At 45.5% G+C, this 13777-nt stretch overlaps 3 protein-coding genes across 10 annotated transcripts in view; 1 reads left to right on the plus strand and 2 right to left on the minus strand.

The window, feature by feature from the left end:
* nudt18 (nudix hydrolase 18) overlaps positions 1 to 613 on the minus strand; it is a 6169-nt gene extending 5556 nt beyond the window's left edge. For both annotated transcript variants that reach the window (XM_015402683.1, XM_015402684.1), the window contains exon 1: positions 566 to 613. The gene's annotated coding sequence lies outside the window, so the exon portion shown is untranslated. The remainder of the gene's footprint in view (positions 1 to 565) is intronic.
* A 66-nt stretch (positions 614 to 679) lies between these two features.
* sdhaf1 (succinate dehydrogenase complex assembly factor 1) lies at positions 680 to 2304 on the plus strand. Of its 2 annotated transcripts, XM_015402686.1 has the most exons (3): positions 680 to 922; positions 1180 to 1404; positions 1582 to 2304. In XM_015402686.1, the coding sequence occupies exon 3, from the start codon at positions 1723 to 1725 to the stop codon at positions 2044 to 2046; it is 324 nt and encodes a 107-aa protein (XP_015258172.1). In that variant the 5' UTR covers positions 680 to 922; positions 1180 to 1404; positions 1582 to 1722; the 3' UTR covers positions 2047 to 2304. The 2 variants fall into 2 exon arrangements, with proteins under 2 accessions (XP_015258172.1, XP_015258171.1); XM_015402685.1 differs by lacking the exon at positions 1180 to 1404 and having other exon boundaries at positions 683 to 922.
* Positions 2305 to 7082: 4778 nt separating this feature from the next.
* Positions 7083 to 13777, minus strand: part of LOC107103151 (zinc finger MIZ domain-containing protein 2-like) — a 19534-nt gene continuing 12839 nt past the window's right edge. For all 6 annotated transcript variants that reach the window (XM_015402698.1, XM_015402695.1, XM_015402694.1 and 3 more), the window contains exons 11-21: positions 12613 to 12754; positions 12468 to 12546; positions 12259 to 12390; positions 11170 to 11275; positions 10941 to 11098; positions 10462 to 10529; positions 10313 to 10381; positions 8128 to 8411; positions 7887 to 8056; positions 7639 to 7812; positions 7083 to 7533 (exon numbers count right to left, since the gene is read on the minus strand). In XM_015402698.1, the coding sequence (XP_015258184.1) occupies positions 7429 to 7533; positions 7639 to 7812; positions 7887 to 8056; positions 8128 to 8411; positions 10313 to 10381; positions 10462 to 10529; positions 10941 to 11098; positions 11170 to 11275; positions 12259 to 12390; positions 12468 to 12546; positions 12613 to 12754 (1487 nt within the window). In that variant the 3' untranslated portion in view covers positions 7083 to 7428. The remainder of the gene's footprint in view (positions 7534 to 7638; positions 7813 to 7886; positions 8057 to 8127; positions 8412 to 10312; positions 10382 to 10461; positions 10530 to 10940; positions 11099 to 11169; positions 11276 to 12258; positions 12391 to 12467; positions 12547 to 12612; positions 12755 to 13777) is intronic.

Consider the following 13777-nt stretch of genomic DNA (forward strand, 5'->3'; position numbering starts at 1 on the left):
AGATAGATAGATAGATAGATAGATAGATAGATAGATAGATAGATAGATAGATAGATAGATAGATAGGAGCTGAAACAATTAACTGATTATTGTAATAATCGTCAACTAATGTAGTAATCAATTAAACCTTAACTGCACTATAGAGACGGTAAAACCTGCCTTTAGCTGATAGAGCGACACACTTAGAGCAGGAATTATAACAACATTACAAAACATATTTACACTTTGTATTTGAAATAAAAAGAAAATTGTTTTCTCCTTTCAATCTGCTCTATAATCCAGAACTCCTCAAGTGGAAAAGTTTTAGCTTCACCTGATTTTTTTAGTAAAAAACTTTCTTTAGAGAACATTAGGCTATCTGATCGTTAACCGAAAAGATTTTCAACAGATTAATCAATTTGCAAAACAAGCATTAGTTGCAGCCCTAATATATATAAGTAATGTTTTATATTTATATATATTAGGGCTGCTTTTATTTTTCGAGTATATATATATATATATATATATATAAAACGCTGTCTTTAAGTGTTTAAAAAGTGTCCAGAATGAAGCTAAACCGACCGACCTGTCAGTGATTAAAGTCGCTGCTCCATTTAGAGTGGAACCGGAACATGGAACTACTTCCGCTTCCGGTTTGCTGAGTCCGCTTAGTTCTGCTTAAGCTATTTATTTTATCTTCTTTTTTCTGTCTCTTATTCTTTTGATTTCATAAACTTTAGTTTTTCGCTTCCGTTTAATCTATGGTAAAAATAAATTAATTTAACATTTCCATGAGACACCGGAAGTGACGTATCCTGTAGTTTTTGTGTTGTAAGCGAGAAAAGGTCACGGAGGAAGTTAGCAGCAGCGGCAGAACCAGCAGCTGCAACATTTCACAGGTTTACTGGTTTTACTGGTTTAAATCTGCACCGTCATTAAACAGGTGAGCGGACCTGGTTTGGTTTTTAATTCGCTGCTTTTACAGGTTTTATTTATATTTAATTCTATTTAGACAGATTTAATTCCTGTATTTCACTGTGATTTGAGGAAAATGGAAATCGTTAATAAATGTTTAGTTCTGATCTGATGGTCTTTTCTGTGGGAGTTTAAAAAATAAAGCAGATAAAAGATAATTTCATGTCTGTAAAGTCAGACTCTGTATCCATGGAAACGGAGGAGATGAAATAGATTTTTCTTCAGGATTATGAGGAGATGTAGAGACGAAGCTTCAGGAACTGCGGCTGCAGAATCCTGCTGCCACCAGTGCAGAGCTTAAACTGGCAGCAGGTGAACCTGAGGGCCTCCTCAGACCACCAGGAGAAGCTTCTGTCCCAGAAGGTCCTTTAGGATCCTGATCCTGTCCTCTGAGGCGTTGCTGCTCCCAGGAAGTGAATTTCCTCCCAGATCCAGTCTGCATTTAAAAAAGTGAGAAACGATCCAAGAACTGTTTGCTGATGATCTACGGACCTAAAGATGAATCTGGAAACTTCTTTCAAATTGAGCTGGAAGATGGAAAGAACTGAGGTGTTTATTTTTAGAACCGTTTTGTTGGTTCTCTAATTTATCATAAATTTTGTTTTTTTTTTCTTCTGATGCTTTTAGAAACGTCTGCTGCTGATAATCCAGATCGGGAGGAAGTGGTGCTGCGTTCAGGGTCCTCTGTGTCCTCCAGTCAGAGCTGCAGCAGACTGAAGGAGCTCTCTGATTGGCCGGCAGCAGCTGAAGCCGAGGAGGAGCTGATCCATGAGGCAGGATGCCAGCAGCTGCTCCCTGATCAGAACCTTCTCCACCCGCGGCGCCGACCCCCACCCCCCTGAGATGTCCCGGCACAGCAAGCTGCAGAAGCAGGTCCTGGCTCTGTACCGGCAGTTCCTCCGAGCCGGGAAGGAGAAGCCGGGCTTCATCCCCAGAATCCGAGACGAGTTCAAGGAGAACTCCCGCATCAAGAAGACGGACGTGATGCACATCGAGTATCTGTACCGACGAGGCCAGCGGCAGCTGGAGCAGCTGAGGGACGTCAACACCAAGCAGCTGGGATCCTTCTCCAAAGGCAAAGAGCCCGGCTGAACTGGACCCGATCCGGGGAAGCAGGAACCTCACAGACTGGACCAGAACCCACCCGGCGCTCTGATAGCATGAGACGTAATAAATGAAACTTTGAACACCTGAACATTATTCCCGGTTTCTTAAACGATTGTTCTGAACTAGTTGGTTCTGATTCCACTTCTTCTGCTGTTTCCTCTTTGCTGAAGGAGATTCAGTGGAAGTGGAAAACATGGAGGAATGATGCGATTCTATTTAAGTCTTTTTATGAGAAATAAATCCATAGAAAGAATCAAAGGCTCCTGGTGTGGATTTGGAATAAAGACGACGATGTGTTTAAATAGTGTTTCTATGGTAACCAGCTCAGGATTGAGGTGACCGATAGGATGGCAAAGATAATGATCATGTTAAATTTACAGTTATCAGAAAACCTGAAAATTAAAGAAGGAAAATAAAATAGTTTTATGGATTTAGAACAACAGAAGAAGAACTACGACGTGGAGGACGCAGCAGAAAACTAAACCGATTAAGATTCATTCAATGTTTATGCAGAACAAATAAAATCAAAAGACACATTATAAAGATGCTAAAATCTACATATTTGTTTTAACATTACAGAATTTGACTTTAATCCAGCGTTCTGTCAGACCAGCATACTTATAGTCAATAAGCGTGTGCAAGACGTCAGATTTGCATATGTATGTTAGTCCCGTTTATTCCTTTAGTTTTATACGAAATAAAGACTTAAAACTACCTGAATGGGCGTGTAACCCTTTAGTCATGTCAGATCAACAAATGCTTCAAAAATAACAGAAGAGAAGTAAATCATAGATAAACTAAAGAGATCATTTATTGGGATAAACTAAAGGGATAAAACAAAAAGATAAACAGGTGTTGACTGTATTTAAAAAAAACAATAATTTTATGCAAATTTAACAAGTAGAAAACAATCACAGGGCGAAATGTACATGGATTTCAATTCAAAACAACCTCTTAACAGATCAAGTCAATTCGTGAAATGGAGCATCATCAATCAAACATATAAATAATGAAGATGAAATAATACAGAACCAAGACACCATAAACATTACACCATTTACACACCTGAATTGTGTCTGAAATAAAATAAAATAAAAAAAAAACTGTACAAAAGTAAAGTAATAAAATAATAACAAAGGGCAATATTATATCAACTTCAAGCTTTCCAATAAGGATGATACTTTGACAGCGGGTTTGGAATTAGTCTCAGAGACTTATAATATAAATCAAAGTCATTTTTTGTCTTAAAATACCTACAACTGTGTATGAAAAATGTTCCCATCAGTATAAGGTAATTTCCTAAATATTTAAGAGTCTTATTCTCACTTTCTAAACCAAATAAAATACTTGTGTCAGATAGAGGTGACAAAACAACGTTCTTACGTATTAGCCAACTTTGGAAATCTTTAGTTGGCTGTATGCCGGGTAAACTCCCTCTCTGCCGGTAGGTGGCGGTACTGATTCCTACCAGCAGCTGTTCGCCTCCAGAAGAAGAAGAAGAAGGAAGTAAACAGGAAGTGTTTTTTTTCCAGCAGGTTTCCTCTTCGTTCTTTAAAGTTTGTTTGTTTTTAATCTTTAGCAGCTTCATTTGAACTTCAAAGGTTTAATTTGATCAAAGTGTGATTGATCTGCCGCCATGTCGGGTTCTGGAGGAGAGATGAGCAACGCGGAGCTTCTGCAGCAGGTTAGAGAGAAAAACCTGAAACATGAGGAGGCTGCTTTTATTTTTATTATGTTATTATTGAGCTTCTGCTTTAGGTGCATCTGTCTTTAGATAGAAAATAATAAAAAAACAAACTATATTTATGGATTTTCTTGTCTAAAATAATCGACCGGAGGTTTATTTCTCTGGGTTTTTATCAGAAACGCAGAAATATCAAATTATGGTTCTTAAGATTCTCAGTCATCGAGGTCAGAGTCGAAATAAATAAAAAAATTCAATCCTCTGGACTTTGTTTCCAAGTTTGAAGACGTTTCTCTTCCATCCAGGAAGATTTTTCAATTCAAAATGTCAGAAATAGCGTTTAGTTCCAGGTTTGATAGAGGGGACCAAAAAACTAAGCCTTGTTTTTGATTAGAAAACATGCAAATAGAACCTGGAAAACCAGATCCACCCCTCCAGATTATAATCCCGTCGCTTCTGGTTTAACAGCCTGTTTTCATGGGGGCACAGAAAAGCATGACACCAAAGGAGAGCTGCATGACGGGAAACTTCCATTCAATTAGGTTGAATTAAAGTTGTAGCTATATTAATATCTATAAGATTAGATAAAGCTGTTATTTGGAATATAAGGTCTATATACATTCAAAATTTAGGAATGTATTTCTATAGCAACGATTCACATCATGTCATCTCAGGTCATTTTCCAGTTCACCAGATCATCCAGTCAGATTGATTCAAAGTTTTCTATCTAAGGAAAACCAGCTGATTGCATCGACTCATTGACTCTTCAGCAATCCCTCACACTAAGCATGCTTGTAGCGACAGTGGAGAGGAAAAACTCCCTTTGAACAGGAAGAAACCTCCAGCAGAACCAGGCTCAGTGTGAGCGGCCATCTGCTGAGGCCCACTGGGGTTCAAGGAGACAGAAGCAGACATAGAAAAAGAAGCATAGATACAAAAGGCAACTGTCAACCAGCTCCACAGGCGGCCCCGTCCAGGAAACACACAGCCAGGCAGACGAGCTCCGAGCCAGCTCCCATGTCAGAGGATGAAGAGAGCACATCCAGTTAGTCACAGTCAGAGAAACAGGACTACACTGGAAAACAGGCCAAGCTCCAACATCTAGAAACAAAGGTGTTGATGGCAGCAGCACAGCTGATATTTCTCTCCAGGATGGAGTCACAGCCAAACAGGAACAGACCAGATGAAGCTACTATGAGAAAAAGCAGAGAGAGCAGAACGTTAGAGATTGAACTAACAGATTCTGCAGAGTGGGAGAATAGAGATAGAATGAAGCAGAATGATGAAGAAGGCGTCCCTATGTCCTCCAGCAGTCTAAGCCTATAGCAGCAGAAATATAGAGATAGCTAAAGAAGCTCAGAACCCAGCAGAGAGCAACATGTGGATTCCTCCAGATGTTCTGCTGATGTTTGCTCCAGACCAAAACCTTAGCCGGTACTGAAACATGGAGGTTCTGCTGCAACCAGAACGGACCCACCACCCAATGTTCTGGTTGGATGACAAAATGTGTGAGAATCTGCTCAGCTGGTTCCAGAAACCCGAGGAGGTCCAAAGCAGGGGTGGTTCTGGTTCTCCTGTCGGTTCTCGTGGTTCCGTTTGGACTCTGCATGTGCTCTGGTTCTGATGGTTGTGTGCGTCCTGCAGGTGGCGCTGCTGCGGTGGCTGTCCTCCCAGTCGGATGCAGACAGGAACATGCTGGCGGCGCTGACAGGAGTCCAGGTCGGCAGGGAGCTGCTGAACCGGATCACCGGGCAGGACAAGGTGGACGCCTACAAGGTGAGGGTCGGGTCAGAACTGCTGCAGCCGGACCGGTGCTGTGGGGCTTTGTGACGGGGTCTCTGTGCTCCTCCTCAGAGGGACTGCATCCTCAGCATCGCAGACTTCCTCCAGAAGAACCCGCAGGCCTCGCAGGCCCAGATCAACGCCCAGCTGGAGCAGAAGGTTCTGCTGTTCGCCGCTCGGGTCCGAGCTCTGGAAACGGCTCCGCTCCTCTGAGCTCTTATTCCGACAACCAGAACCACAGCGTCCTTTCACAATAAAAGCCTCTCCTTCTGTCGCCTTTGTCTGCAGTAAAGCCTACAAGACATCTTTAGGTTAAATGCTGAATAAACTGGAGCCGATCGTCACTCAGAGGTTTGAAGCGAATCCCTGAACTCCTTCAGGCTTCGCTCCAACCGGCATGGAGACGTTCTGATGGATCCTTCAGCCTCAACCAGCTTTACTGCTTATTGTTTGACTTCTGATCCAGTAAATAAAGTTTGAACAGAAGGTGAAACCATTCTGGACTTCCTGTGGTTCTTCTCCATGCAGAGGAGTTAAATATTCAGGTTTATTATTTCTCTCCCGCCAATTCAGTACAGCCAATCAGAGGAGATTCTGCAGTGAGGTAATCAGATTCTGAAACTGGGTTTAAATGGAAATATTGATATACAGCAATAATACTTTGGCTTTTAGATTGGCACGACAGTTTAAGACTTATTAAATAAAAGTCTCTCACTTATAAAAAAATATTAAAGCGGGGCATTGAATCAGACCATCGGTCGGGACCCAAAGGCCACGCTGGAAAAAAGGGAAAAGGAGGTAAACATTTCTGGCTGGATAATCAGTAAGAAGTTAGAAAATATATAAATGATACAAAATGCAACACGAGAGAATATAAAACCACTAACGCTGATTATGTTCTGGAATTTACCAGATCGGTGCCAGTTCACGAGAGATGGGTGCGAGGTAGGTTCACTGGGCAACACTCCAGTAAAATTGTGTTAGCCTGATGCTAACATGTAATACTGTTCGTTGTACGGTGCTGTGATGAGCCTGATCGCTGTTATTCTGTTCTGCACAGATAAACGTCTCTTGGCCATCAACACAACGCAGAATCGAACCACAATATATGAAAGCGGCTACCGAGGTTACATGAGCTTTTGTCCAATTTAAGGCTTCATATAGTGAGAATCTTCCCATTGACTTCCATTCATTTTCTATGCATTCTACATCTATTACTGGTCTATAGATCCAACCTTAGTGCTTAATCTAAGCCCACAGTGAGGAGCAGTAGAAGGTCCGCTGACGTTGAAGCTCGGATCAAAGACTCGGACTCGGACCGGTTCCAGCTTGTTTATTAAATTACAAAGGTCATGAACTCGGCCATCATTTCATCTCTGGATCAAACACACACCCACGTTGCCCCCGGCAACACACAGACGTCACAACAGCCCCAGTTTGAGCGTCGCAGAACCAGGACTGAGGATGAGGAGGACGAAGGAGCAGCCAATCGGCTGAAGGGGAGTCTCTGATTGGCTGGGAGCAGACAGCAGGGGGCGCTCTCCACTGGTGGTTAGGATGCTGGGATGGAGCCGCTTAACGGTACCAGAACCAGTCCTTAATCAGAACCACTGACAGGTCCAGTTAGCTTAGACAGAACCAGGAGAAAATGTCTGAACATGAAGAACTTCATTTAGGTTCTGCAGCCTCTGGGCCCAGAACCAGAACCGAACCATCTCCTCATTCAGAACCAGTCAGCTGCAGCGATCCGATCGGTCGGAGCGCCGAGTCCGACTTCAGCTTGAGAAGATAAAACAAGAAAAATGAAAACGTCACAACCGACTTCAGGAACAACACGGGTCCAAACACTAAAGTTCTGCTCTGTGGCCGGTTCCGGCTGCAGACAGGTCCGGTCCGGATCGTCAGTTGTTCTCGAACAGAGACAGCAAGTCGTCGTTGTTGTTGGGAAGGTCTGGCGGACCGAGGTAGGACAGCAGCTCGTCCGGGTTGGTCAGTTCTGGAAGCAGCTGCAGAGAAACAAACACCAGTCAGAACCAGAACCAGAACCAGAACCCGGACAGGATCCGGGTCAATAACAAAACCCAGACAGGCTGCAGAACAAACCGACTCACGTCCAGAGAAGGTTCTGGAACATCCGTAGACCCTCCCAGTCCAAACGAGCTGTCGCCTTGGAAACGAGGGTTCTGGTTGTTGCGCTGCATCATCTGACCGTTACCATGGAGACCCTGCGGCTGCTGCTGGGGGAGAGAGGCTCCATGGGAGGCGGAGTCCAAACGGGCCGACATCTGGGGAGGGGGAGATGAGATTTGAAGCCAAGCATAAAACCGGGTCAGAACCTGGTTCTGATGAGTTCTGGTACCTGGGAGCCCAGCGGATGGGGGGGAGGCTTGTCGGGGGTGAGGAGGGCACTGGACAGCTCCGGCTGGTAGGAGAGGGGGGGCGGGCCGGGGGAGGAGAAGTTCCTGATGCTGGGAGAACCGGGCCCCCCGAAGTCCGAGAAGGTGGCAGAAGCAGCGGGAAAAGACGGAGCTGAGGGAGCAGAAGATCGGATCAGAACCGGACGGCGGCCATTAAAGCCCGGACCGGATCGCATCACCAACCTGATCCCGGGAAGTCCGGCGTGTTCCGGCCGTTGTTGCCGCCTGCCGAGGACAGGGAGGGGTACGGCATGGGAGAGGAGGTGGAGGGAGGGGCCGAGGAGGGGGCGGGGCCTAGGGACGCGATCATCTCCATGACGCTGGGCAGCACCATCAGACTGGGGCTGAGCGTCCGGCAGCGCTTCAGGACGGGCCCGTCCGGCTCCTCCTTCACGTGGACGTCGGGCTTCACGGGAACCGGCTTCCAGCTGCAGACCGGGTCGATGGTGATCTCCTCGTAGTCGGAGCTGAAAGAGGAGAGAGGAGTTCATCGGCTAACAGGAAGGTTCTGCCAAAGGTGGAAACACGCGGAATAAATCCTCCTGGATTATACAGCAGATGGAAAAACATTTTCTTTCATCCTAAATGCAAAAAGTTTATATATTTTTTATAACCTTGGTATAATAAGTGGGTCTCTGTCAGCTAAACGCAGGTTTTACAGTCTCTATTAACCATTAATTAATTACTAAATTAGTTTACGATTATTTCAATAATCAATTAAACATTTTTTTCAGCCAATCAGATTTAGTCTTTACTTATATAATTGTGCATGTGTGTGGATTGCCATGCCAGGGCGGTGGGTGGATGGGTGTACAAGTGATTAAACACTGAATTTGACTTTTGAAAATCCAATACCAAAAACGGCCAGAAGATGGCAGCAGTGCAGCTGTATCCTCCACTTGCATGAACCACATTTCTCTTAATATCCATCTTTGCTGCTAAGGGTTGTGTTTGGCGAGGAAAGCACACACCTTTATCTTTAACTCGTAACCACGGTCGCTTATCGACGCTGGTACATCAGCCGTAGCTAACGTGTAGCATGAACTGCAGCTTGATGACCGGAGTCTAACTCATGTTAGCGTAGCACCTTTTTGCTGCTGGATGCGTAAATAAGCGTTCCTGGAGCTCAGCGTGCCGGAGTTCATGAACTGCATTAGGTCCACTTCCTGCAAATCCGTTCCATCGTCCTTCTCTCCAAACACAAAGTTTATTTATTTATTTTTTGACTTTTAACACGTCTCTCCGTTGAATGGAGCCATAAACAGTGCGAGGTGACTTTCCCTTCAGCATCGAACCACAATCTATCTGGAGACATGAGGTAGAAACTAGAGGAGGAGGTAAACGCTTTACATTCCGCCCCCTTCTTCTTCTGATTGGCTAATAATGTTAGTTTCAGACGCTCCTTTGCTACCATTGGCCAACAAACGCAAGAGGGATTTCATTTGTCTCTTTTTTTTTTTTACCCACGGGGAATGGCTACAAGCCGGAAATCCGTTCTGGAATACTTTAATCCCCGCCCACATGACTGCCTGTTCCTTCTCTACGTGTTTTATTTCCACGCTCCTCCTCGCCTCTGGACCCGTTTCTGTCCTCATGGCATCTTTTTTCCCCACTTTGGAGACGTTACTCACCAGAGAACAAAACCTGCCTGTGATTGGCTACTTTTCAGGAAATCCTGCATCTTGAGTTGTGACATGTTGCCAAGGTAACCAGCAGAAACTGTCTTTGCGTTTCCAGCTAAAATTTGAGCTAGCAGAAACTATCCGGCTATTTGACTGCAATGTTTTATGTAGATGTCCTAAAATCCTTTTTAACAGATGCCCTACAGCCAATCAGAATGGAGCATTCATCCAGGCCCTGGTATAATCAAGACTTTGCTCACTGAAGGGCAGCGGTTAGCCTGAAGTTGCTTTGCTAGCAGGAAGAATAGAGGATCGCAGGCCTTCAAAGAGAATAAAAAAAGTCCAGAGGGGAGGAGGAGCGTGGAAATAAATCCACAGACATGCAGAGAAGGAACAAGCAATCATGTTTGGGATTTTTAGGTTCTCTGTTTAAACATGGAAAAGGCTAAATATGCAGGTGAGTTAATGAGCGTCTGAGTGAAGTAAAGCTGCTGATTGGAGGATTTATTCCACGTCTGCCCACCTTATGCAGAACACTGACGCCTTACGGGATGAATGTTAGAAAAGAGAATTGTTAAAGCGAACTGTTTTGTCTCCTCTAGGCTGCCGTAGCCACACCGCCCTGACGGCTGCCTGAGCTCAACAACGCCTCCGGTTAAGAAACACCAGACGTTAACTAATGGGAACAGAAGCGGGTCCCAGGCCCGCTGGTGCAGCAGGAGAAACAGGAAGAGAAAATGTCTCACTTCTGGACGTAGATGAGGATTCCCAGCATGTACTGGTCCACTTCCAGTCCTTCCAGCAAAGCCGTTTTACTGCAAACACAGACAGGTTTGGGTTAGAGCGGAACGCCGGCTGGGTTCTAGCCGACCGGGCTGCAGGACCGTTTCCCTACTTGCACACCGGGCACCTCCAGGTTCCTCTCTCACAGTTGAGCTGCAGGTAGGACTCCAGGTCGAAGCACTGCGGACAGAGGAGGAGTCAGAGGTTCAGGAAGGAGAAACATCTTTGGAAAAATCACACCTGGATTCCATCTTTCCAGAGAACGCTAAACAATCAGGTCAATCAGACTGAACAATCAGACGCTACATTGGATTTGGCGTTTTCTGGCCTTAAGTCTGGTTCTGCTCACAGTGACCTCTCTGTGAATCAGGAAGGTTCTGCGTCTGGATCAAACGTCCAGCGACGCCATCAGGACGCTCAGAAACAAACTAAACTATTTCAGTTTGTTCCGTTTATCAGTTTATATTTTTCTGATTTTTCGGGTCGTTAACTGGGCGTACTGGAACGCCATCAGCGTCACAATCCAGGCGTGGGACGGCGCTTTGATGCATTCAACTTCTCTGTGCTCTGATTGGTCGCCTCGCCTCTCACCTGTATGTGTCGGCAGTCGTGGCCTCTGGCGGGCAGCTGGATCCGTCTGAAGGTGATGGGACATTTTAAGGACACCTTGATGGCCGTCTGCTCCACGCCGTCCTCTCCGTTCAGCCCGGGGGTCCCAGGAATGGAGCCGCTGCTGAAGTTTCGCTTAACTGAGGGGACAGACACAGGAGTCAGAGGATGGCGGTCGGGTCTGGACCTCTGGACCTGGAGACAGACTCACTCTTGGTGACGCAGTGCTCTGCAGGCAGCAGCCTCTTCTTCATCAGACCCTGCAGCACAGACCGGACGGACGGGCGGTGGACCAGCTGCAGGACGAACAGGTGGGACTGAGGACAGAGAGACGGCCAATCAGAAGTAGAACCTCTGAGAAGGTTCTTTACAGTCGACTTTACACGAGTTAATACAGTGAATATGATTGGTCGATTATCAAGGGGGCGGGATTGTTGTAGCGGAGAGTTCAAGAGCAGTTTGGTTGTGGCCGGTTTGTGGGAAGCATCTTGCTAACCAGTTAGCATCTTAGTGCTAGCAGGTTCCCAATGGGAAATTCCATTGGGACCAAGTAGCACTAAATTGGTGACTTAGAAACGACGCTGTCAAGGAATGCTATGGACAGAGGAAACATGCAAGAGGAGGAGAGTTTAGTGTCGGAGGTCGTGGATGAGTCTCCTCCGTCATCCATTTTTTATTTAGAGGAGGAAAGCGGGGACGAAGATGTTGTGGAAGAGGATGCCAGGGCGGCAGAAGCTTGGTTTGGTGTAGAAGGCTTCCAGCCGTACATGTTTGAGCCCTTGCCTCGCAACGCTGCCAGTTCTGTTAGCTCTACGCCTGCCGAAGACACAGACGTCCATCCCCGTGAACACTGGGACGCAACTCAATGGGAAAGGAAAGGATTCTGATTTCAACCGTTGCGTATATTAGCTGCGACAGATTAATCAAGATGCTATGACCGAAAACATTTGATTGACAGATGAGCGTTGATATATGATTGGCCGAATTTAGGTGTTCAGGCCGATGTAGAACTAACTGGCCTGCAGAAGATAACGGAAAAACAGATTTTAAAACGGGATAATTTTTTTAAAAATAAGTTTTCTAAATGTTGTGATAATCTGGTCTGAAGAGAATGATTTGACATTTAAATATGACTTCCCTACGACTTAAGAAAGATAAATGGAGTGGATGCTTCAAACATCAGAAACTCTTCGGTGTTTCCAGACCGCTTTAAGACCAAAGGTTGGTTCTGGTCCCTCCTGGCTGAGGCAGCGCTGACCCGGCCCAGCCTCCCCGTGTTCCGGTTCTGTGCGGTTCTTACGCAGCAGCAGGCGGTGACGGTGATCTGGATGGTGTTCCTTCCCGGCTGGCACACCTGCTTCAGGTACAGGGGCTTGTGGGAGGTCTTGTTGTCTCCTCGTTTGATGTTGAGCGGTGTGGCGTTGACGCTGACCTGAGGACGAAACAAAGACCTTCAGTCTGAAAGCAGCAAACCATCAGAACCAGCAGCAGAGAGGACGGAGGTCCAACCTGGACAGAGGCAGGCCAGTTGGTGTTCATCTGCCGGTCCTCATGGTGGTAACACTTGAACTGGAGCTCCAGGTCGGGCCTAAACACAGACTGAGGTTAGATCTCAGGACACGTCCGGCGCCGTTCGTATTCGGGGGGCGGTTACCTCATGATGAGCGTCTTGTAGACGGACTCGCGCAGCTGGAACACGTGGTTGCTTACAGCCAGGTTGTGCTCCAGCCGGAACGGCTCCAGAACCACGCCGTCCCTGACCGGGAAGTTCAGGCGCAGGTCGTCACTCGGGTTACCTGAAAACAGGAAGTCAGACAAGTCCTTACCCGGGGCACTTCCTGAATCCTCACAACCCAAACATGCAGACTAACCCGATTTTAAACGTTTTACGGAACATGAGCTCGGATTGGTGACACCATTGGAGCATTCGACTTAAGAGTCTCAATGTTTTATCTTTTATTGTTAATTTTGAAGATCAAAAATCATAGATTTTCTAAACTGAATGAAGGTAGATATCGCCACGTTGCAGGCGAACCATTTTAAGCCCAAAGATGTTCAAACCAGTGCCATGGTCTTCCTGCTCTTAAACAAAGAGAGTATTTATAGTGATGAAAGGTAATTTAAATGTATCTGCTGGTAGAACGGCATTTAGTGGCATTTCAATTCATGACAATAAAATGGCCTTAATTAGTTTACATGCACCAAATTAATCTGAGAGAGACTTCTTTCCCTCAGCCACAAAGCAGCTTCTTAAACACACTGAATACCAGCTGTATGTAGGTTCTGATGTGAATTCACAGGTTGATGTAGATCTAGATGCAGCTTCTAGAGCACTTTATCTATCCCTATCAGATTTAAATATTAAGGATATTTGGAGGGTTCACCAACCAGCAGTAAAGGTTTACACATTCGGTTAGACCTGGCACAAAACATTTCTACGTATCGACTATAGTTTAGTATCATCTGATCTGGTCCCTCTTGTTAACTCAGTTTAGAGGATGGAGGTTTAATACGACTCTTCTTAGATGTGAGGATTTTTTTAAATGAATCAGAAACCAATTAACTGGATTTATATCTCTGAACAAAAACTATTAATAATGAGACACTAATTATGGCATCAGTTAAAGCCGCTGTCACACCTCGACGATTTAGACCAGCGAATGGCTGCAAACGGGAAATTTGACAAAAACACTGGATAAGTTCTAGGGGTGGAACGGTTCACAAAATCCACGGTTTCGTGGTCACGGTTTTCGGTTCGGTATATATTAGGGATGCACGATATAATGGGCCTCCTATCGGTATCGGCCTTAAAACTGAAC

Source organism: Cyprinodon variegatus, unplaced genomic scaffold, assembly GCF_000732505.1.
Source record: "Cyprinodon variegatus isolate N-32 unplaced genomic scaffold, C_variegatus-1.0 Scaffold1383, whole genome shotgun sequence".
In the NCBI taxonomy this organism is placed as follows: domain Eukaryota; kingdom Metazoa; phylum Chordata; class Actinopteri; order Cyprinodontiformes; family Cyprinodontidae; genus Cyprinodon; species Cyprinodon variegatus.